The sequence below is a fragment of the Ailuropoda melanoleuca genome, chromosome X (assembly GCF_002007445.2).
Source record: "Ailuropoda melanoleuca isolate Jingjing chromosome X, ASM200744v2, whole genome shotgun sequence".
In the NCBI taxonomy this organism is placed as follows: Eukaryota; Metazoa; Chordata; class Mammalia; order Carnivora; family Ursidae; genus Ailuropoda; species Ailuropoda melanoleuca.
Window position 1 is genome coordinate 15,380,045 of NC_048238.1, and position 23,622 is coordinate 15,403,666.

A 23,622-nucleotide genomic window follows, 5' to 3' on the forward strand; every position below is an offset into this window, starting at 1 on the left:
GTAAGCCACAGGCTCTCTATCCTCTATTTAGAAGCACCTAGTGGCAGTGCTTTCACTTATCCTTATTTCATTTATTATTTACTTAGTAAAATCATCAACTGATATTTGTCTTATTTTTTCTTATTTAATTTCTCACAATGTGTTCTATTCACATTCTGTTTGAACTTGAATTACAGGAAATAGTTTGGCAAACTAGTGTTGGAGATCTATGGAGCTATAAATCACTAAAGTTTATATTCTGATGCTCTGAATGATTCCTCTCCGTCAACCCAAAAGAGAAACCAGGAAACCCCCAGGCTTTGAATTAAGGCGAAATTGTTATTCATCTTTCAGTGGGTGCCTTGCTAGGCCATTTCTTCCTTGTCAGAACTGGGGCTGGCCCAAGGCCGACCAAAGGCATAGCCTGAGAGGGAGAGTTACAGTGGAGGGTCCCTGAGATGTCTTGCCATATTACTCTTTTCATCTAAGCGGTCGGTTTAGTTCAAGACTGGTATCCTTATAACCAATCATATACAATAGTGAGTCTGTCCACAAATGTATTCATTTAATGCACTTTTATATGGTCCTTGCAGTGTTCGAGGCACTCTATGAAAACTGAGAAGATACAAAGCTATGAAGTTTCTTCATTTCACATGTATTTATTAAACCCCTGTTATGAATGAGGTACTCTGCTAGGGGTTGGCAAGACAGTAAGACTAAGATGCAGTTTTCAGCCCCAGAGACATCACAGTTTAGTGGAAGGTCAACTAGTAAAAAGACAAGACAGGTCAGGGTGGACGTATTGATGATAGCGATAAGCACAAGGCTCCAAGGTAGCACGTTGGAGAGGCACCTCACCTCATGGAAGACTTCCTGGAGGAGGTGACATTTAAGACAACCCATTCAAGGAATTTTAGTCATTTAGTAAGTGCCTAAATCATGAAGGAAAGTTTTGGAGGATTGGAAAAGATTTTATTCTCACACACTTTTTGCGGTGCCCTGTAATAAATAATGGGATTCATACCAGTGATTGCTTTTGATTATTTGTGTTGAGATTTTAGTTCCTTTCATATTTGGTTGTCCTTACAAATTGTATCATTTAGCACCTTAAGACTAAGCTAGACATTTTCAGCTATGATCCTATTTGGGTTTGAAAAGAATGCTTTCCTCATTGTTAACCATGACAGACCTTTGCTAAAAGGGCGTCTTAACATTATATGGCTTCAAATACCATTGAATGAAGCAATTTGCATAGCATTAGTTAAGTTATATTTTTAGATTTTATTTTCTGAAAAGGTTAATTTTAGTCAGCCACTTTTGCTGAATTAGAATGACCATTGTGAAATACTTCATTCAGAGCCTCAATCAGCCTTGCTAAAATTATAAGACATTTTTTTCCTCATTGAATGGAAAGCTCAAAATTTTAGATCAAGTATTGGCAAACTGGTTTGTTAAATTGATGCTGTGAGTGGAGACCTCCTGAAGCTGAAAAAGAGGTGCACATGGATGGAGAGAAGCTAATTAACTCTTAACCCTGTGGGGGTCCCACTGAGGCTGTCCATTGGAAGCCATGCCACCTTGTCTTCCTTTTCTTTCTCTCTTCCCTACCGTACTCCACCTTCCATGCCCATGATTTTCTGCTTGAGAAGGTCATTAAATATTTTCTTTTTTCTGTACTGCTGATACGCTGCACGATGACACAGTAGTCAATTCTTTTTCTTTGGAGATTAAGGCAGTATTTTGCAATCAAAAGAACAGGTCTCTAAAACAGGGTTTGCAAAAGAAATAAAAATTAACATACTGTGGAGCTGTGGTCCAGAGGTTATTGCTTGATGTGCCTTGGGAAAATGTGCAAAAAATGGCATAACATCTAGATGTTTATCATAAAATACTTCAGCAGGAAGTAGGTGAGAATATAGGGAAACATCTTGTTTTTTCTCGTTTCAAGTTAATTCATTGTGGTCTGCTATTTTTTGCCCTTCAGGTCATCTGAATGCTGTTCAGAGTTGTAGTTACCCTGGGTTTTCTATATTTGTCAACTTCATTTCCATGTCATAGATGGTTTGTTGTGTATCGGCTGCAGAATAAGCCAGAGAGTTTGGTTATTGGAACTGAGTGAAGGATGGGTTGTAGCAGAAGTTTTTGGTTTTTTGAAGGAAACCCAGTCAAATCTCAGTAGCCAGAAGCCTAAGTATCCTGAAGACTTTATGTACAAGGACACTTAGCTCCTCAACTTCTCATCTGTTTTCTAGTTTCCTTATTATTCTAAGACAAAAATATATTTGAACTCACACTGCATAAAGTAATATGACTAATCCTGAACCAATAGGGCAGATCTGATATATTCATATAAGTCTTGCCTTCTTTTAAAGTGGCTGTTCTGAGAGGCTTAACGTGTACAGGAGTTCAGTAGACATTTAAGACTCCTTTTAGAATCACTTTCAGAGACTGTGACATATTCTATCGAATGAGCTTCATTATCACCAATCTTAGTCATTTGACAACATGTGCAATTTTTTGAAAAGGTTAGAACTCACTGGATGTTAAGGGTGCCATATAAGGTGGATGGCCTAGGTGAGCATTACTATTTTGGGCTTAAAATTAGGTTTGACTAAAGGAATTCATTATTCTTTGCCCATGGTAGAAGTGAAGTACCTACAGTCTGGTTTAACTGGAGATGAGAAGTTCTAATACAAGAAAATTTGTCATCACAGTGGAAAACATGTTTACTATTCAAATATAAGAAATAAAATTTTAAACCACTGAATGTTTTCCTCATATTTTGATATTAAGGTTATGCTGGTTTCATGAAGTGAATTGAAAAGATTTTCATCTTTTTCTATGGTTTGGAGTAATTAAAAGCCCTCGTTCTCAAACTTGACACTGTAAATACATAAGGAATTGGGGAAAAAAATACTAATATGTGAGCCTTACTCTCAGAGACTCTGATGGACACCTAGGGGCTTTTAAAAGCCCCCCACATGATTCCAATATATAGCCAAGGATGGGAATCATAATAACATTAAAACTATTTGCTCTTAAAAAAATTGAGATAGAGCTCTGCTATAAAGCCACAGGAAGATGTACTGTTCAAGTTTTCTACTTCTTTAGAATCAGTTCTCAGTTCTCATAGTTTCTTATTTTCAGGGAAATCCTCCGTTTCTCTAGTCTATAAAAGTACATTGCCATAGATGTTGATATTGTATTGTTTACATATATGTAACTCTTTTATCTAGTTCTCTGTGTCTTTTTTTCTACTCTTTAATCTTACATATTTTTTAAAAGATTTTATTTTTAAGTAATCCTACACCCAACGTGGGTCTCAAACTCACAACCTTGAGATCAAGAGTCACATGCTCTACGGATGAGCCAGTCAGGTACCCCTAATCTTACATATTTAAAAAAAAATTTTTTTTTAAAAGATTTTATTTATTTATTAGGGAGAGAGCATGCACGAGCAGGGGGGAGAGGGAAAGCAGACTCCACACTGAGCTGGGAGCCCGACTCAGGGCTCAATCCCAGGACCCAAGATCATGACCCGAGCCAAAGGTAGATGCCCAACTGACTGAGCCACCCGGGTGCCCCGTTACATATTTTTAAATTCTTTTTTCACTTATCCTCAATCAGGCTCATGATGAGTTTATCAATTTTATTCATTCTTTCAAAGAATCATCTTTCAGATTTATGCATTTTTCTTTTTTGTTTGCTTTCTATTTCATTAATTTCAGCTTTTATCTTTATTTGATTGGCTTTATTGTGCTGTTTCTAATTTCCTGAGATGAATAGTCTTTCATGTGCATCTTCTTTAATAATGAAGGCCTTTAAAGCTACACATCTTTTCTTTCTTTTTTTTTTTTTTAAGATTTATTCATTTACTTGAGAAAGTGAGAGTGCACTAGAGAGAGAGCAAGTGAGGGGTGGGGCAGAGGGAGAGAATCTCTAGTTGAGCAGACCCCCCTGGTCAGTGGGATCCTGACGTGGGGCTCAGTCTCATGACTCATGAGATCACGACCTGAGCTGAAACTGAGTTGGGCACTCAACCGACTGAGGTACCCAGGTTCCCCCCACACATCTTCTCTAATTTTAGTTTTAATTGAGCCTTCTATTAAACTTGTAATTTTCCCTTTGATCTAATGCTTATTGAGATGACAATTTTTAGTTTCCAGGGATCTTAATTAAAGGAGCTAGAATTCTTTGAATCATATTTTTATTATTTATTTCAAATTTTATTGGATTATGATATGAGAATATATCCTATGAAATGTTTATTATTTTGAATTTATTCAGGATTTCTTTGAAATCAAGTACATGATTGATTCTCATAAAGTCTCCTTGGACATATGAAAAATTAATTGTACTCTCTATGGGATGTAAATTTCTTCCTATATCTACGTATTAAATTAAGTTCATTGATTAAGTATTCAGTTTTCCACATATTTAGTTTCTAATGTATCTGTCTAAATATGTGTTTTATATATTGCTGTGTAACAAGTTACCCCAGTACTTAGTAGTTTAAAACTATAAGTGTTTAGTATCTCCCAGTTTCTGTGGGCCAGAAATTTGAGTGCAGCTTAGCTGAATGGTTCTGGCTTAGAGTCTCACATGAAGTGGCAGTCAAACTATTGGCCAGGGCTGCATTCATCTGAAAGGTTGACTGGGGCTCAAGGACCCATTTCCAAGATTGCTAACTCATGTAGCTATAGGCACAACATTTTGGTTCCTCTTCATAGGGTACCTGAGTGTTCTTGTGACATAGAAGCTGGCTTTCCCCAGAGTGAGTGATGCAAAAGAGAGAGCAGGCAGGAAACTGTAGTGTCTTTTGTGACTTAATCTCCAAAGCTGCACACTATCACTCCTGCTTTTTTTTTTTTTTCCTATTTACTAGAAGCAAATCACTAAATCCAACCCACATTCAAGAAGAGGCAAATTAGGCTTCAGCTTTTATTTTTTTTTTTTTTTTTTTAAAGATTTTATTTATTTATTTGACAGAGATAGAGACAGCCAGCGAGAGAGGGAACACAAGCAGGGGGAGTGGGAGAGGAAGAAGCAGGCTCATAGCAGAGGAGCCTGATGTGGGGCTCGATCCCATAACGCCAGGATCACGCCCTGAGCCGAAGGCAGACGCTTAACCGCTGTGCCACCCAGGCGCCCCTAGGCTTCAGCTTTTAAAGGGAGTGTCAAGAATTTGTAGACATTATTTGTAGACATTATTTTAAACCAATAATTCAATCTGAATTTTTTATTTGTGTTCGTATTTTAAAACAGTTTCTTCTTGCATTTATAGTAGTTAAATATATGAAGCAAAAACTTGTTCTTTTGTTTATTGAATACAAGTTCATGGATTGTATCTTCTTAAGTGTCTTTTATTATGTACATGTTGCTTTGTGATCATGTTTAGCACTTTTAATCTTAAATTCCACTGTCACGTATCAATACTTATATTTTTTTTTTCTCTTTGTTATATTTACCTTGTTTTCAACATCTCTTTACCTATTTTTTTTTTAAGATTTTATTTATTTATTTGACAGAGATAGAGACAGCCAGCGAGAGAGGGAACACAAGCAGGGGGAGTGGGAGAGAAAGAAGCAGGCTCCCAGCGGAGGAGCCTGATGTGGGGCTCGAATCCCATAACGCCGGGATCACGCCCTGAGCCGAAGGCAGACGCTTAACCGCTGTGCCACCCAGGCGCCCCTCTTTACCTATTTTTTTAATGTTTAATTTTCACGAACTATATATACCTGAGTTTTGTATTTTAATATAGTCTAGTAATCTTAGTATTTTAATGGGAGAATTGAACTCATTCACATTTAGTATAACAACATGTATTTTTGAAAAGTTTTCTTCTATTTTATTTTGCTTACTATTTACTTTACTATATTTCATATTCTCCCTTTTCTTTTTGCTATTTTGGTGAAGTTTTCTTTATTGTTTTCTTTGGTGTTTTTACTGTCCTTTTCCATTCAGTAGTGGTTATCTTCCCATTCCTGACATTTCTGACAAACACTGTGTGTGTATATTTCTCAGATAGCTATAACTTTATTCTTCCACCATTATCCTCTCTCTCCTCCGGTAAGATAAATGTATTTATTTTCATGCTTTCCATATATGTCCCCCATTGGAATGAGATTTGTGGAGAATTTGTTTTTCTCCCCTAACCTCCCCCTGCAAATTCTAGTTACTGCTCATGCCATATTTTTAGTTCTTGACCATTATTAGGTTTTTCTTCATAGTATGTGCCTTCTATTTCTAGAATCCTTGCTTAGTACTTAAATGCAAGTTCCACATTATCATTATTGATTTATATTTATATTTAATTATATGCTGGAGGGTTCATTGTTCATTGTTCACATCTGTATTCTATATAATATATTCTTTCCACTTGGGTCTTTCCTTGGCTTTTACTTCATTAGAATATTTCCTTGAGTGTTTTCCTCTATGGGGCATGTGGGTGCTATCTTCTCTGAATGCAAGCTCCTTGAATGCTGGGACTTTGTATTATTTACTTCTGTGCTTCTAGCACCTTAAACTGTGTTTAGCATATAACAAGCAATCGATACGTGTTCATTGCTTTTGTGGTGTTAGATCACTGCATACTCACATGTCTTTCTTCCACCCTGATAATCCTTTATGTTGTTGCTGATATTTGATCCTTTACACATTTGTAAATATTATCTATTACTCTAAGAAGTTAATGATGTTTTGGCCAATATAGAATTCTTGGTTCACAGTCATTTTCTGTCTTTAATTTGTAGATTTATTCCACCTTCTTCTGCCTCCCACTACTGCATATGGGAAGTCTAATGCCAGGATGATTCTTTTCCCTTTGTAACTTGCTCTTTCTGTCTAGCAGCTTCTAAGACTTTTACCAGGTAATAGGGATATTTTTTTCCCCTATCAATTGTCATAGGATTCAGGATCTCTTTCAGACTTAAGGCTGAAGTCCCTTTTTAACCACAGAAATCTCCCTCTCTTCATTATGTAAGTATTGCCTCTTCTCCATCTGTTCCTTTTTACTGATTCTGGAATGATAATTGGCAGATTAGTTCTCTTGGCTCTGAACTCTAATTTCCTACCCATTCCTTATGATTTCCAACATTTTGCTTTTTAATCTGTGTGAGAGATTTTTTTCATCTGTTTGATTTTTCGGGTCAATAATGTGTTTTCCAATCACTGTTTCTTTTAATTAGCTCTAATCTATTGATATTTTAAATTTGGATAGCACACTTTAAATGGCAAGAATTATTAACATTTTGTTCTTTATTTTATGGTCCTCTCATTTTTTTTTTAAATAGTTTTCGTTTGTCCTCCAACAATTCTAGCTCATTAGGGGATAGAACTTTAGCAGATCTAATTGGTCTGTCTCTCTCTGGTTACCGGATCCCCTTAAGTGTTAGGTTATTTTCATTTTCTATTCTCTGCTTAAGCTAGATTAAGCCTGTCTACAGTTGAAGGCACAACAGTTGCTACTCCTGCATCAAGAGTCTGAGAGGAAGTCTCTATGTTCCTAGGTATCCCTAAATGCAAGTGTTAGTTTTCTTTTAGCTTCAGAAATAGAGATGAAGTTCCCTACACTTTTTCTCTAAGATCCAGCTCCCTCTCCCTCAAATAAGGACCACACTAATGCTCTGAGTCAGGGTCTCCCCTTAATCAAGGGGTGCACAGGTCCCCTCAGGCCTAGTTCTTCCATGTTCTCACCCCAGGGCTTTCTACTGTTGCTCCTCTAGCCCCCTTCAGGCCTAGAATCCCAAGGGAGCCTATAGCCTCTAACACCCCTCAGATTCCTCTGGTTCACTCATCCCAGCCAGCTGAAGGCTGGGGGAAGGAAGAATATCAGAGATGCAGAATCGCTCCTTTTTTCTTTAAGTTTTGATAAGCAATAGCCTGTGTTTTTGCAACTGGCTCACACTATTTAAGCCCAATGTGATAAAGGTATGTGAATTAATGTATAAGAAAATATAAAATAATGGGATCTTAAAATTAGAAATAACATGGAGGTCATAATAAAATGAATCTTCTCATTTGTATGGTGCTCTATGGTTTTCATTCAATTTTATACACAGAGTCTCATTTGAGTTCCAGAGTAGCCCTGTATGGTAAGTATGGAAGTTATCATCCCCATTTTACAGATGAGGGAACTATAGCTCGTAAAGATTAAATAATTTATCCAAGGGCACATGGATAATAGTGGAGCTGGACTAGCAAATGAGCCTTCTTATTCCTGGCCCAGGACACTATACTACTGCTAGCTTGCTTGTTTGTTTCCAGTTGTCTTCAGAACACGTTACATTGCATGATGAGTTGTGGAATCCCTGAGTTATATATTGTAACCTATATTATATATTTTTTCAACTACATCTACTATATTGGTATGAATAATATTAAATGTATATAAATACTAGGATGGTGACTATAAGGTAATAAGATTTTCTTTTGTAGTTTGAAATCTAAAAAAAGAGGTATTTGAAAATAGTTTGAAATAGATTAATATAACTAGAATATGTGTATTATTTCCTGACGGTAACTTTTTTGAAGGGGGACATACATTTGGATATACGAGTACTTAAATTTTTCTCTTTGTGATGTGTTTTTTAAACATTCAAATTTATTTTATGATGCAATAGAAATGCACTTGACCATTTTCCTACCAGGCATGATATGCCTGGTGGGTCTGGCATGTTTGTTTTGTCTTAGAGGTTAGTGGTACAGAAGTAAGTGAATCAATAGCTGTTATAAAGACCAGACGTTTGCCCTGAGCCCAGTTCTTTTTTCCTACTAACACTGTGTTTAAAAGTATTATCTCATACTGAGGAGTGATAATCAAGATCTTTAACAGCTAATATGGCCTGGTCAGTGAGCAGTCACAATACCTGCCAGCTATCAACACCTGGTGCAATTGTATTAGAGTGTACTGGTGATATATATCAGCCCTGCTCACAGTTGCATGATACCTTACGCTTTGCTGGGTATTTTCATATCCATTCTCTTGTTTGATCTGGGGAAGGGGGTGGGTATGGTATCATTCCCCTTTTGTAAATTGAGTGATCCACAACTCAAAGAAGTTAAACATAGGAAGTCTTAGAAGGAAAGACTTTTGGCTCTTGGTTCAGTGTTCTCCCTTGGGTGGAAGTTTCCCTCTTTTTAAGGGAGAAAGAAGAGATAAGGTTAGCTATTTAAAAAAATTTTTTTTTAAGATTTTATTTATTTATTTTTGAGAGAGAGAGAGCATGCATGAGAGCATGTGTGAGAGCATTAGGAGGGGGGCAGAGGGAGAAGCAGACTCCCCGCTCAGCGGGGAGCCTGCTGTGGGACTCTATCCCAGGACCCTGGGATCATAACCCAAGCCGAAGGCAAACACCCAACTGACTGAACCACTCAGGTGCCCAAGGTTAGCCATTTTTGATAGGATAAAAATCAGCTCCTTTTAGAGAAAACTCATAGTAGGTAGTGGGTAGAATCCCCCTGGAATCTTCCTATCCCAAACTAATGTTTCATTTCCAAGGTCCCTTGCAGGAGATGCCTGCCTTGGAAGAGTGAAACTACCTCAAGTTAGCGAGCAGTTTTTTCCCAGTGGAGGAACTGACTCAGCCTCTTTTCTCCATATTCACAGGGACATTAAGTACAACGCCTTACTTTAAAAGTACATTCTTTTAACTGCTTGTTTTTCCCCCTCTCCTCCTTCCACAGAATGGTCTCCCCTCAGGGAGCAACTCATATATTTTTAATGGTGATTTTGTAGATCGAGGAAAACATTCCATGGAGATCCTAATGATCCTGTTTGTGAGTTTTCTTGTCTACCCCAATGACCTGCACTTGAACAGAGGGAACCATGAAGATTTTATGATGAATCTGAGGTAACCTAGGCCTTTAGATTTCCTCTTTTGTTTCCCATACTGAAAAATACTGCCATGTTTAGTTCCTAGCAGAGAGTTAGAGGTGAGTGTAGAAAAGTAGGGAGGAGGGGAATCTCAAGGGAGACCTCAATTCTTACCTCTATTTACCACCTCAGTCTTCTACTGAATGAGTATATGTTGCTCTGAAGTCTTCTTCCTATTTTTTCTTCCAGTTCTGTCCTTGCTTCTCCCTTTTATTATGTTCTTTCTCTTCCTCCCATGCCTCCCATCACAGGCCAAATTGTTTCCTGGATGGATGCGTTAGGCCAGCTTTGGAGGTGTGGTAGGTTCTATGAGCAGGCTTAGATGAGATCATTCTGTTGCTACTCTTTTGGCTTGCTTCAGATGTTGTCTCAGAAACTAGTACTGTGTTTTTCACTGATGTGTATATTTTTTACAGCATGGTGATTGCTTCTGGCATAATTGTTCATAAACATATTTGAGAACAGCTGTAACATAGCATTTCAACTATCTGACTCACTGGAGATTTGAGGAATAAAGATTGGTTAAATGGTTTACCAAATTTTGCTGAAAGACACAGTCGGTAATAAATGTTCCCCTTTCCCTTCTTTCTTCTATGTTCACCCCTCCTTTACCAGTTTGCTCTAGGGCAGTAGAAGGCATGACATGTCTCATGCTTTTGGTTCTAGGTTTTTGGGTGCCTTGATCAAAGCTCAGCAACTGATTAGTTTTGTCTTTGGGGCAGTTTCATCCCCTGGCTTGAGTATAGACTTTCAATTCTGATTTTTCAGGTACGGAAACAGATGCTAAGACTATGATGAAAAAAATCCCAGACTGTTATCAGAGGTCCTTTATATGTAATGTAGCTCAGCACTTTTATTTGGACATGCCACTTACCCTCTCATTTGTTCAGTTAGCCAATCATATTTATCTAATGTCTGTGATGGTTAATGAAAGAGACATGGCCTCTGCCCTCACAGAGTTTACATCTAGCAGGGAAGACTTATGTTGAACAGGTTTTTCAAGCGTGATGAGTTTAAAAGTGGGGACCTAACTTGTCTGGGGTGTGATAGAAGGTTCTCCCATAGAAGTATGGGATCAGCCTGAGACCATAAGCAATTCAGAGACAGCCATGGTGGTGGATGAGAAATGGTATTCCACAGTGAGGGGACAACTTAGGCAGAGCTTGAGACAAGACTTTTTAGATATGAAAGAACTTTAGGAGGGTAGGAGCACAGACTGAGGGACAGGATGGTCCCTAATAGGGCTGGAGACATAAGACATGGTTGGATTGTGCAAAGGAATTTGGACTTTTTTCTAAGGACAACAAAAATAATCATATAAGAGTATCATAAAATTTGTGTTTTAAATGCAGCAGGAAGAAATATTTGAATGTGGGAGGCCAATTAGGAGGTAGTTGAAGAGATAGATGATGGATTCTCATGTAGACCAAGGTAGTAGGGATAGAGATGCAAAGAAGTAGACAGATTCAAGAGGAGTTTAGGCAATGATGGTTTAAAGCATGGTAATGTGATATGGGGGACTTGAAAGAGGAGAGAATCAAGGATAACCTCCAGGTTCCCGGCTTGAATTTGGGAGTATGTTGGCATTGTTCACTGATACTGGGAACGTGATAAGAAGAAAAGGTTGGGATGAGAGAGAATGGTAAGTTCATTTTGGGGTAAGGTGATTTGAAGTGTTTTTGATTAGGTAGTTGAGTGTATGTGTCCAGAGCTCAGAAATGCAGTGTGGCCTGCAGCACTGTCCTGCAATATTGGCACATAGATAGTAACCAAAGCCCTAAACAAAGGAGGAGATTGCCAAGAGAGAAAGTGAGGGGAGAAGAGGGCCTAGGGCAGAATCTGAAGGAAAGCCACCATTCAAGGCTAGGCAGAGAAAAACTTGAAAAGGAGATGTAGAATACCCAGAAAGGTACGAGGAAAACCAAGAGGATTTATTGTCACAGCATCCGAGAGAAGAAAAGTCTTCCAGAAGGATGATGTAGTCAACCATACTTAGTGCTTCAGAGAGGGTAAGAAAGATGAGGACTGCAAGGTGTCCATTTGATTTAACAACATTTAACTCACCTTTGGTGAGTGCAGGACTGAATTCATATCAGAAAACATAACATTGCACTGTAGAAGCCTGACACGACATGATTTGCATGGAAACCTGGAATTAATATGCTGTGTTCTGACTTCCCTATGTTGGGCCTTAAGAATATATTATTATCCTAAGGCAAGGAAAAGTAATAAAAAAATTTCCATCATTAAAGCTCCCTTCATGATTGCTATTCAGGCATGAAAATTCCTGACTCTTTCTATTAAAATCTTGAATACCATTGCATGAACTATATCAGAGAGAGTATAAAGGGCCAGCTTATTGTCTTCTAGGCTCTTCTTCGTCTCTGTTCAGTCTCTCCCCCCATCCCCCCTTCCCGCGCCTTCATTCATTTACTATAAGAGTTAAGATGTCTGAGAAATTCTATCTAAATGAAAAACATTCTCCCACACAGCTTCCCCCACTTCTCTGAGTACTTGCAGCATCCACACATCCTATACCTAGCACATATTTCTTAAGTTGCCTTGTGATTTTTTTCATGAAAATTTATCTTCTTTCTCCAACTAGCTATAAGCACCTTCCGAGTAGGGATGGTATCATTGGCTGCTTTTGTTCTTTCCCATCATGCCTAGCAAAAACTTGGGTAACTAATAGTTTAAACTAAGCTCTAGTTTCTTGAGTTCTTGATACTTGTGATAATGAGATCAATGGGTCCCCTTTTTGCATGGTTCACATAAGTTGGAATTATCAACATTTAATTAGTTTAAATACCATTTTTTTTTTCAGGTATGGCTTCACAAAAGAAATTTTGCATAAATATAAGGTAAGACTCGTACTTCTTTTTTTTAAAATGCATTCTCTTTGCTGTTTATACATAGAACTACCAAAAAAAAAAAGAGCCTTCGAGAAGGGTGATGGGTAAAAAATAAAAGCACAGCAGGAAGCCCTGGCCAGGGTAGAAGCCCGATTTTCTTCCTGGACCAAACCAGTAAGTTTCAGCACAGATACAAACATACTCTATTGTTGTAAAGGTACCCAGGATTTGTTTTATGGTAAAACATGAAGACATAGAAATGACTATCGCAAAGGAAGAGATTTTTTACTCGCTGGGCTCTGGATTGGTTTGTTTGCATATTAAAGGAACTTCATCTGCACATGAAAGGCAAATCAACAACGATTTCTAGGAATCGTCTAGCTCTGGGAGGAGCAAGCTTTCCTCCAGGGTCAGCAAGGCACCAAGATGTCAAAGTATCAAAAACATAGAATAAACAAACAAACATAGAATAAAACGACATTATTAATGCATGCTGGTGGGTTAGTGACTCCTTGCCGACTTCCTTTGTGTGGCATGAAAGTTCTTGCTTTTTGTGATAAACTTGAACTTTTCAAAAAAATCCCAGAGTTACTCAATCTTACTTACAGATGCATGGAAAGAAAATCTTACAAATCTTAGAAGACGTCTATACCTGGCTCCCAATTGGTACAATCATTGACAATGAAATCCTGATCATACATGGTGGGATATCAGAGTCCACAGACTTGAATTTGCTCCACCGTATAGAACGAAACAAAGTAAGAAGCAATGTTTACTTAAATCTTGTGTGAGTTTTATAAGGGGATATATACCTTCTAAGTTATTATTTTGTATTCATTTGCATTTTAGTAGTCGTTGTAACTGCAAAAATTAGTACAAATTTTAGGAAAATCTATGATTGCAAGATGAAGAACTGAATGGGTAACTTCTAAATATGGCAAATATATTTTTTAATTCATGATGAAAGTGGAAAACGAGGAAATGTTGGCATTTCATGTAGTTTCTAAAAGTGAAAATCCTGATTTTTAAAAATTAAAATTTCTAATGTTGTAGTAAAATATACATAACATAAAATTGACCACTTTAAATAACCATCTTTAAGTGTACAGTTCGGTGGCGTTAAGTACATTCACACTGTTGTGCAGCTGTCCCCACATCCATCTCCAGAACTTGTCATCTTCCCAAACTGAAACTCTACCCATTAAGCAACAACTCTCCATTCTCCTCTCTCCCTCTCCCCTGGTAACCAGCGTTCTATTTTCTGTCTCTGAATTTGACTACATTGGGTGCCTCATATAGATGGAATCATACAGCAATTTACTTCTGGAATTGATATGACTTCTCTAATACTCTAAATGGCTCAGGGTATTTTGGGGGGAAATATTTTAAACTGAGTAATCATATTAAGTACAACAGAAGCAGAGTAAGAACCTGTATAGAACCTCTAAGGGAAGAGGCTATGTGTGGCCTGTAAAGCTCCCATACATAGTGAAGGGCTCCTTTGGCTGGGCCTTGCAGAGTGACTGGAATTATCTTCGTCCTGTACCAGAGCCCAGCCAAAGCCCCACACTAGGGGCATAGGAGGTGCCATGTGAACATGAGGACCAATAACAGCTCTGGAACCAGATGATCGTATATGGTCCTAGTGAGAAAGCTGAACCCTTACCCCTCAAGACTGATATGATAGTCAACTTCCAGCCAATCTAGGCAAGTCAAGTCTGGAGCTGGAATTTAATTTGATATAGACAGAAATGTGACCCCTATTCACCTTGAATTTCTGGAGCCCTTATACCTTTGTATACATATAAAAGATAGTATTATTGCTAACTTCTCATCCTTTTAATATCCGCTTAAATGTACCCCTCCTCTGGAAAGCCTTCCATGTCCTCCAGACTAGGTCAGGTCCCCTTCTGTAGGCTCTCAAGCCCCTTGTACATATCCTTCATTACAGTTACCAGCACTGAGTAAAGAACTGGGGTGCTATTTACTATCCTCCCCTGCTTCTCTCATTCACTGATATAACTCCAGCACCTAAGATGTAGTAAATACTTAATCAGTGTTTGTTGGCTATGTCCTAGGAGATTTAAGATCAAAGCAGGGCAGACCTAAGACAAAACTGGACAGAAACTTCTTTACAGCCCCTTTCCTGATTCTGTGGTGATTTTACATACCTCCTCTCCAACCTCACTGAACCATGACCATATTTCCTGGCTTGCACCTGTTGTCCTGGCATAATTGTTAATAGTACCTCCCTTTACTCTCAGAAGTACTCCAATTGCAATAAATTTTAAGGTCACCCTACATTTAAGGCCTCTTTCTCATGATATCAGCAAATAGTCAAGCCAGTAAAACATTTTGATCAACACAAGATAGTCAGTGGTAACATAACGAGTGGATGTGAGTCTAGCCAAGAGCAAGGGAACATGATGTTTTAGTCAGTCAAATATTGGCAAGCACATGGCAGGAATGCAGCACTCTGCCACCGCCCGCCCTGTGACAACAGCATTAATCAGCCATGGCAGCCACTACCAATTGATCAGATCGAAAAGTTTTCCTTTTCTGAAGTAAGCCTGAGCAGCCAGCCCTCTCTAGAGCTCTTTGAGCTATTAAGAGCATGTCTTGGGGTGCCTGGGTGGCTCAGTCAGTTAAGCATCTGACTCTTGATCTCAGCTCAGGTCTTGATCCTCAGGGTCCTGAGTTCAAGCCCCAAGTTGGGTTCCATGCTGGGCGTGGAACCTACTTTAAAAAAAAAAAAAAAAAAAAAAAGCATGTCTCTGGAATGCCTATTACTATCTCTGTGGAGCCCAAAATGTGAGAGCCACCTTGACCTAGTAAACTCCGTGAAGCTCTGACATCAAACAGACATGGCCAGCTCTACTTCCTACTTCTGCCACTGCCTGGCTGGGTGACTGGGCAAGGTACTAAAGTTTTCTAAGCCTCAGTTTCTGTGCTTGTGCATGGAAGCTAAAAATACCTATTATATTGAATTGTTAGGAGGATTAAATATAATTACCTAGATGAAGAAAACAGCACAGAGTAAGCTCTGAACACAAAGAGCTCTCCCTCAAACTCTCTCCTCTCTTTCCTGATACTTGGGACTGAAGTTTGAATTTTAGTCACCAAAACACACCCTGAGGAGAAGTTTTTGGACCAGGAGTTTTCCCAGGAAACCAAATTTCACCTCCTTTGGGGGTAATCATTCCACCAACTCACAAGCCTGGTTTTAAAGATAGAAATTTGACTTGTGTGCTTTCTGTATCTTCTACCCCTCCTAGAGTGAGGTTGAATTGGCAGCACATACTTGTATTAAATGTAATTGAACTGTAGCAAAAGTAGTAGGTTTAAGCCTTTGGAACTCTACCAAATGAAATATAAAAGTAGATTTTCAAGTCCAATTTTACAACTTTCCCACTTCCTCCACTTTCCCATCCCTTAGGACCCTCTAAGTGTTGGGATGACCATGCTTCCTGGTTTATGCCTGCTGTTGTGGTATGGTAGTTAATGGCAACGGGGAGTAGGGTGGGGGAACCTGATGACAACCTCCTTCTAGGTTCATTAAAGGCATTGTGTAAGGTGGGTAGGTTGGGGGGGTGTCAATGCAGAGGAAGAGTCTATAAGACTAAGACTCTGGTTTAGAATTCTTTAAACTCCCTGGCAGGGGGTGTGGGAAAGAATGGCTAGCAGGGCTCCCAGGAGAAAACGACGGTGTGGTACTTTAGAGGGGGAGGTGGGCAAAGTATCCTGATCCTAAGTGGCCTGGAAAAACACGTGTTCTTCATCAGGTTGAGGCACAGCAATAGAGACAGAGTGGCAACTGGCACTGAAGTTTCTGCCTGCGGCACATGAAACATAGGGTTTGGCTTAAGTGTGAATTTGTTTTGTAGATGAAGTCTGTGCTGATGCCACCAATTCCCTTAGATGAAGACCATGATACTGACTTGAAAACTAAAGTAGGTGCGACTATTATACCTCGGGAAGTCAAAACAAATGGATCCCTTTCTGAACAGTTAACAAAGCACGAATGGGAACAGGTAGGTATCAAAGTGTTCACCAAACTGGCAATGAAGATGCCGCATAAATGATGTTGTCCCTTAGGTACATAACAAGCGACTTACCTTTATAAGCAGATCGTACTCTTGTTTCTGAATTCATCACTATACTTTTAATAGCTTCACTGAGATAGGCTCCTTCATTTAAAGTATATAATTCAATGGTTTGGGTATATTTACAGTGTTGTGCAACTGTCATGACAATCTAATTTTAGAAAATTTTCATCACCTGAAAAAGAAACTCCGTACCTATTACTAGTCACTTCCCATTCCCTCCCCAACTACCCCCTCCCGCAGCCTTAGGCAACCACTAATCTACTTTTGGTCTTTATAGATTTGCCTGTTCTGGGCATGTTATAGAAATGGGCCCAGCCAATATGTGACCTTCTGTGTCTGGCTTCTTATACTCAGCCCAATGTTTTGGGGTTCATCTGTGTTGTAGGATGTATCAGTACTTTGTTTCTTTTTATTGCTAAATAATATTCTATTGTGTGGATACACTACATTTCGTTTATTCATTCATCAGTGGGTAGACATTTGAGTTGTTTCTGCTTCTTGGCCATTATGAATAATGCTGCTATAAACATTCACATACAAGTTTTTCTGTGGACATATGTTTTCATTTCTCTTTGGTATATACCTAGGAGTGGAATTGCTCAGTCATAAGATAATTCTAAGTTGAACATTTTGAGAAACTACCGAACTGTTGTCCCAAATGGCTGTACCATTTTACATTTCCATTACCAATGTATGAAGGTTCCAGTTTCTTCACATCCTCACTAAGAAATTGTCTGTCCTTTTGATTATGGCTATCCTAGTGGGTGTGAGGTGGAATCTCATTATGGTTTTGATTTGTTGTGGTTTTGGCATTTCTCTAACGATTAATGATGTTGAGCATCTTTTCATGTGCTAATTGGCCATCTGTATGTCTTTGGAGAAATATCTATTCAGATCCTTTGCTCATTTTAAAAATTGAGTTATTTATCTTTTTATTATTGCATTGTAAGTGTTCTTCATATATTCTGGATATGAATTCCTTATGAGGTATATTATTTGCAGGTATTCTTTCCTATGCTGTAGGCTATCTTTTCCCTCTCTTTATGGTATTATTTGCAGCATGAAAGTTTTTAATTTTGATGAAATCTAATATTCTCTTTTTTTCTTTTTTGCTTGTGCTTTTGGTGTCGTATCTAAGAAGCCATTGCCTAACGCAAAGTCATGAGGATTTATTGTTATATTTTCTTTTTTTTTTTAAAGATTTTATTTATTTATTTGACAGACAGCCAGCGAGAGAGGGAGCACAAGCAGGGGAAGTGGGAGAGGAAGAAGCAGGCTCCCAGCAGAGGAGCCTGATGCGGGGCTCGATCCCAGAATGCTGGCATCACGTCCTGAGCCAAAGGCCTAATGACTGAGCCTAACGACTGAGCCACCCAGGCACCCCTGTTATATTTTCTTCTAAGAATTTTATAGATTAAGCTTTTCCATTTAAGTAAGCCATTTTGAGTTAATTTTTGTGTATGGTGGGAGGTAAGGGTTTAGCTTTATTCTTTTACATGCGGATATCCAGTTATCCCAGTACCACTTGTTAAAAGGACTATTCTCGTTGAATTTTCTTGGCACTTTTATTAAAAATCAACTGACCATAAATATGAACGTTTATTTCTAGACTCTTTATTTTTTTAAGGATTTTATTTATTTATTTGACAGAGAGAGACAGCCAGAGAGAGAGGGAACACAAGCAGGGGGAGTGGGAGAGGAAGAAGCAGGTTCCCAGCGGAGGAGCCCGATGCGGGGCTCGATCCCAGAACACCTGGATCACGCCCTGAGCTGAAGGCAGACACTTAACGACTGAGCCACCCAGGCACCCCATTATTTCTAGACTCTTAATTCTACTCCCTGATCTATATGTCTATCCTTACATCAGTACTACACAGTTTTGATGACTGTAGCTTTGTAGAAAGTTTTGAAACTGGGAAATGTGGGTTCTTCATTTTGTTGTTCTTTGTTCAAGATTGTTTTGACTGTTCTGGGTCCCTTGAATTTCCATATGAATTTTAGGGTCAGCTTGTCAATTTCTACCAAGAAATAGCTGGGATTTTGGTAGGGTTTGCTTTGAATCTGTGTTCTTATTGTAATCTTAACAATGTTATATCTCCAATTCCACAAACATGGAATGTCTTTCCATGTATTTAGATCTTTAATTTCAACAGTGTTTTGTAAGAATGTACACTGAGGCACTTGTTTTGCTCAAGTTTGGAATATTCCAAAGTACTTTCAATGCTATTGTAAGATAGAATTGTTTTTTAAATTACCTTTAGAAATACAGTTGACTTACGTATACTGATCTCATGTTGTGAACCTTGATAAGTCTATTTATTCATTCTAATGATTTTTGGTGGATTCCTTGGGACTTTCTATATACAAGAGCATGTTATCTGTGAATAGAGATAATTCTGCTTCTTCCTTTCCAAACTGGCTGCCTTTATTTCTTTTTCTTCCTTAATTACCCTGTCTAGAACCTCCAGTATGGTGTTGAATGGAAGTGGTGAGAGTAGACATCCTTGTCTTATTCCTGATATTAGCGGAAAGCATTCAATCTTTCACCATTAAGTATATTAGCTGTTTGTTTGTATATTAGCTACCCTTCATCATGAGGAGGTTCCCTTCTGTGCCTACTTTGTTGAATTTTTTTTTCATGAAAGAGTTTAGGATTTTGTGAAATGCTTTTGTTGTATCTACTGATCGTGTGGTGTTTGCCCTTTATTCTATCATTATGGTATATTACATTGATTGATTTAAACCAACCTTACATTCCTGGGATAAATCCCACTTAGTCATGGTGTGTAATCCATTTTATATGTTGCTGGCTTCAGTTTTCTGATTTTTTTTTAAAGGATTTTACATCTATATTCATAAGGGGTATTGTTCTGTAGTCTTGATATCTTCGGTATTAGTGTAAGACTGGCCTCATAGAATGAGCTGGGAAGCATTAGCTCCTCTTCTGGTTTTTGGAGGAGTTTGTGCAGGATTGATAATAATTTTTCTTCAAACATTTGGTAGAATTCATCAGTGAAACAATCTGAGCCTGGGCTTTTCTTTGTAGGAATTTTAAAAATTACGAATTTAATCTTCTTTCTTGTCTGTAGTTCTATTCAGATTTTGTATTTCTTTTTGAGTGGTTTGTATCTTGGTAGTCCTGATAGTTTCTCTTCCTTGGAATTTGTCCATTTCATCTAATGTATCTAATCTGTTGGCCTAAATCTGTTGTTTGTAATATGTATATATTTAAATATATATAAAGTCGGTAGTGCTGTCACCTCTTTCATTCCTAATTTTAGTAAGTCGAGTCTCTTTTTTTCTGGTCGGTCTCACTAAGGTTTGTTAATTTTATTGATCTAGTCAAAGAACCAATTTTTTATTTTATTGACTTCCTTTATTTCTATTCTCTCCTTCATTTATTTCTGTTCTAATCTTTATTATTTCCTTCTTTCTGCTTGCCTTAGATTTAGTTTGCTCTTCTTTTTCTAGTTTCCTAAGGTGAAAAGTGATGCCACTGATTTGAGATCCCTTGCCTTTCGTAATGAAGCTATAAATTTCCCTGTAACTACTTTAGCTCCATCCCATAACTTTTGCTGTGTTGTGCATTCATTTTCGTTCATCTCAAGGTATTTTCTAATTTCCCTTGTGAGTTCTTCTTTAACCCATATATTATTTAGCAGCATGTTGTTTAATTTCTGCATATTTGTGAATTTCTCATATTTCTTTCTCTTATCGCTTTCTACTTGAATTCAATTTTGGCTGGAGTGAAGAGGAAAATTACCCAGAGCAGGCCCAAGCCAGCAGCCCCCAGTAGATGGAAAGTAACTATTAAGAGCAAGAGATAACCAGAAGCCCCACTGGGATCACTAGCCAGCCGGGTCTGCCACAAGCTCCCTGCACCGCCACTGTTCCCGCCTAAAGCAACACTCCCCCAATTTAAACCCATCTACTAGAGGTCGGCACAGCCCTTGTAACCTGATCCACTGCGGTCCCTTATAAAAGCCCGATAACCCCGCTGATGGGGGCCCAGAATTTCGAGCGTCTGCCAGCGTAAAATAAACCTGAGTTCTACTTCTCCAAGTGTCACTTGGTCTCTCACCAGTCTGATTTTTATTTTCCCCGACAGGAGAACATACTTTATATGATTTAAATCCTTTGAAAACATAGTGAGGTTTTTTTTTTATGGATAGTATATGGTCTATCTTGGAGAACGCTCCATGTGCTCTTGAGAAGAAAATGTATTCCATTCCTGTTGAGGGGAGTGCTATATATACATATCCAGATATATATATCTGTCTTTGAATATATTTATCTGTCTTTGAATATATTTATAATAGTTGCTTTGAAATCTTTTTCTGCTAAGTCAACATCTAATCCCCTCAAAGGCAATTTCTGTTGCCTGCTTGTTTTTCCCTGTGTATTTTTTTATTTGCATGTCTTGTAACTTTTTTGTTGAAAACTGGGCATTTTGAGTAATAGATTGTAGTAACTCTACATAGTTATTCCCATGCTCCTCTGGGGCTTATTGTTATTTGCATTTTCACTCATTTATTTGTTTAGTGCTTGTCTTGACTAGTTCAGTGAAGTCTGTGCCCGACCTCTCAGTGTATACTCTGTGATGTCACTCTTCCCAGGGTGCTGCGTTGAGCATGCCCCTGACTACCGGGGGGTCATTGTAGTTTTAGGTAGGCTCTCTCTTTGCCTGTCTCTTTGCCTGACTTCCCCTTTAAGCTTTGGCCCATCTGCCTCTATTTGTATCAAACCCAGCTGTTAGCCTTCACTAATTGCTAGCTAATTGTGCTATTGTTCTTAACAATGCCCTGGGGCTCACAAATAGCTCTGCAATCTGATCCCATTAACGTCGGCCTCCTTTTCGGGGGCAGGGTATGACAATCTTTGAGGCTGATTCTGGCCCTACAAGGGCTCATTTGCCCCTTTCCCTGATTCAGTCTGTGAAACTTGTCTGGTCTGCTCTTGCTACTAGTATCGTGGAAGCATCAGCCTTCTTCTAATTGCTTACCTCTAAGGAGCCTCTATTTCTTGACTCTGTACTCTTATACCTTGACTGCTGAAAATGTTGACTAAAATGTGATTTCTGTTGTAAAATATCCTCTTATCAATGAGGAGAAAGAGAGAGAGAGAGAGAGAGAGAGAGGTGGGGGGATAGAGAGGGAGGGAGAAGAGGTAGTAAGAGAGAAATAGAATTCAACAATGGCTTGTGCGTCCACAGTATTCAAAAATCCCTAAGTACAAGAGACAACCTGTAGCAAGTAGGAAAGGATGCCTCCGTAAATTCTGACATCCAAATTCCAAAGACCAAAGGTTAGAACAAGCATTTCTAGGATGGTGAATGATAAGGATGATGCCATGGAGATTGGAGTTGTACAAAAAGAAAATTCTGGCCTCTGGAAGCCTCGATAAGTTAGAATTCTAGAGAGATGGAGCCTTAAGAAATGGGAGGGAGGAGACTGGGGGTTATTATTCTGTAATAGGACTTCCTACCACCCCAATAATATAGACATATAGGCATCTTGCTTGGCTCCATGTACACAACTGGAGCTGACAGAGTAAAATGGACCAGAATCTCATTCCCAATATTTTAATAATTTCAGTTGTACCCTTAGTTTTCTTCTCTCAGTTGCTGGTACAAAGTGGGTTTGCATACTTTAGTTAGCTAGAGTTGAAATTTCCAAATAAAACCAGATTTTATACTTTATTTCACAATAACTATGAGCTATGTTATACTAAAGGTCATAGGCTCTTTATTTGTCCCCTACTCACAGAAGAGCATAATTCTTGGCAGAGTGCTATAATTTAAGTTTTATCTTATGTTCACTGAGATGTGGGGGATATATATACTCATAGCTAAGTCATTGTGTAGAGACAAGCGTGATACCCTTCCCTACCCTTTAGGACAGACTAGTAACAAGAAGACCGGAGAGGTTTAAAAAACTTTTAAATTATTTATTTCCTGAGTGACTTCCTTCTTTTAATTCGTTCATTTAACAAGTATTTATTGAGCACCTGCTATGTGTCAGTCACTGTTCTAGACTTTTGAGAATGTCAGTGACCAAAGATTTATTACCTCATGAAGCTTACATTCTAGGGGGAGGAGTTAAATAATAATATAACAAAACGCAAGTAAATTATATGTGTTAAGTGAGAAGTTCTATGGGGAAAAAAATAAAACTAGAACAAGGTTAAGAGTATCCGGAGAACTGGAGGTAGAGGACAGAGCTGTAATTTTAAATAGGGTAGTCGGCCTAGAACAGGATGTGATTCCACGTCTGCCTTTAAGGCCCATGCTCCTTTTCCGAAGGGAAGGCTGACTTCAGAGTAATAGGGGGTCTCAAGAAGGAAATGAACTGCTCTAGTTTCTCCTCATCCAGTGAGGCAATGGGTAAACAAGGAGTAGGCATCTAAAGCAATTTAGGTATTGCTGGAAGGTTCGGGTCGAGCACAGCTTTTAAAACGACATGTTCAAAAACTGGAAAGGGGACACATCACCAAGGGAAAATACAAAACAAGAGTGAATCTATAGTATTGTGTCTTAGAAGAGAAGCATTTAGATACACCTTTCTGAGCTATTAACTCTCCACCAAAGCATACGTTTGGGAACTGGATTATTTAGAGCTGCAGGCAAGCACAGGGCACTTCTTGCTAGATTTATGAGGTTTAAAGGCTGAGACACGAATAGATTTTTGTTGACCGGGTTGTATAAAAACTGAATTCAGTAAAACTTTTCCAATTTTTGGTTTGAAAATTTTCAGGAAGGAATGTTATAAATAACTATTCTTTCATGCACTTACCACTCACAAGCCCTTGCATT

At 38.5% G+C, this 23,622-nt stretch overlaps 1 protein-coding gene across 15 annotated transcripts in view; it reads left to right on the forward strand.

Annotated features, from left to right (window-relative positions):
* PPEF1 (protein phosphatase with EF-hand domain 1) overlaps window positions 1-23,622 on the forward strand; it is a 124,628-nt gene that overhangs the window by 75,408 nt on the left and 25,598 nt on the right. For all 15 annotated transcript variants that reach the window (XM_034649699.1, XM_019809821.2, XM_034649698.1 and 12 more), the window contains 4 exons: window positions 9,664-9,830; window positions 12,678-12,714; window positions 13,314-13,463; window positions 16,590-16,736. In XM_034649699.1, the coding sequence (XP_034505590.1) occupies window positions 9,664-9,830; window positions 12,678-12,714; window positions 13,314-13,463; window positions 16,590-16,736 (501 nt within the window). The remainder of the gene's footprint in view (window positions 1-9,663; window positions 9,831-12,677; window positions 12,715-13,313; window positions 13,464-16,589; window positions 16,737-23,622) is intronic.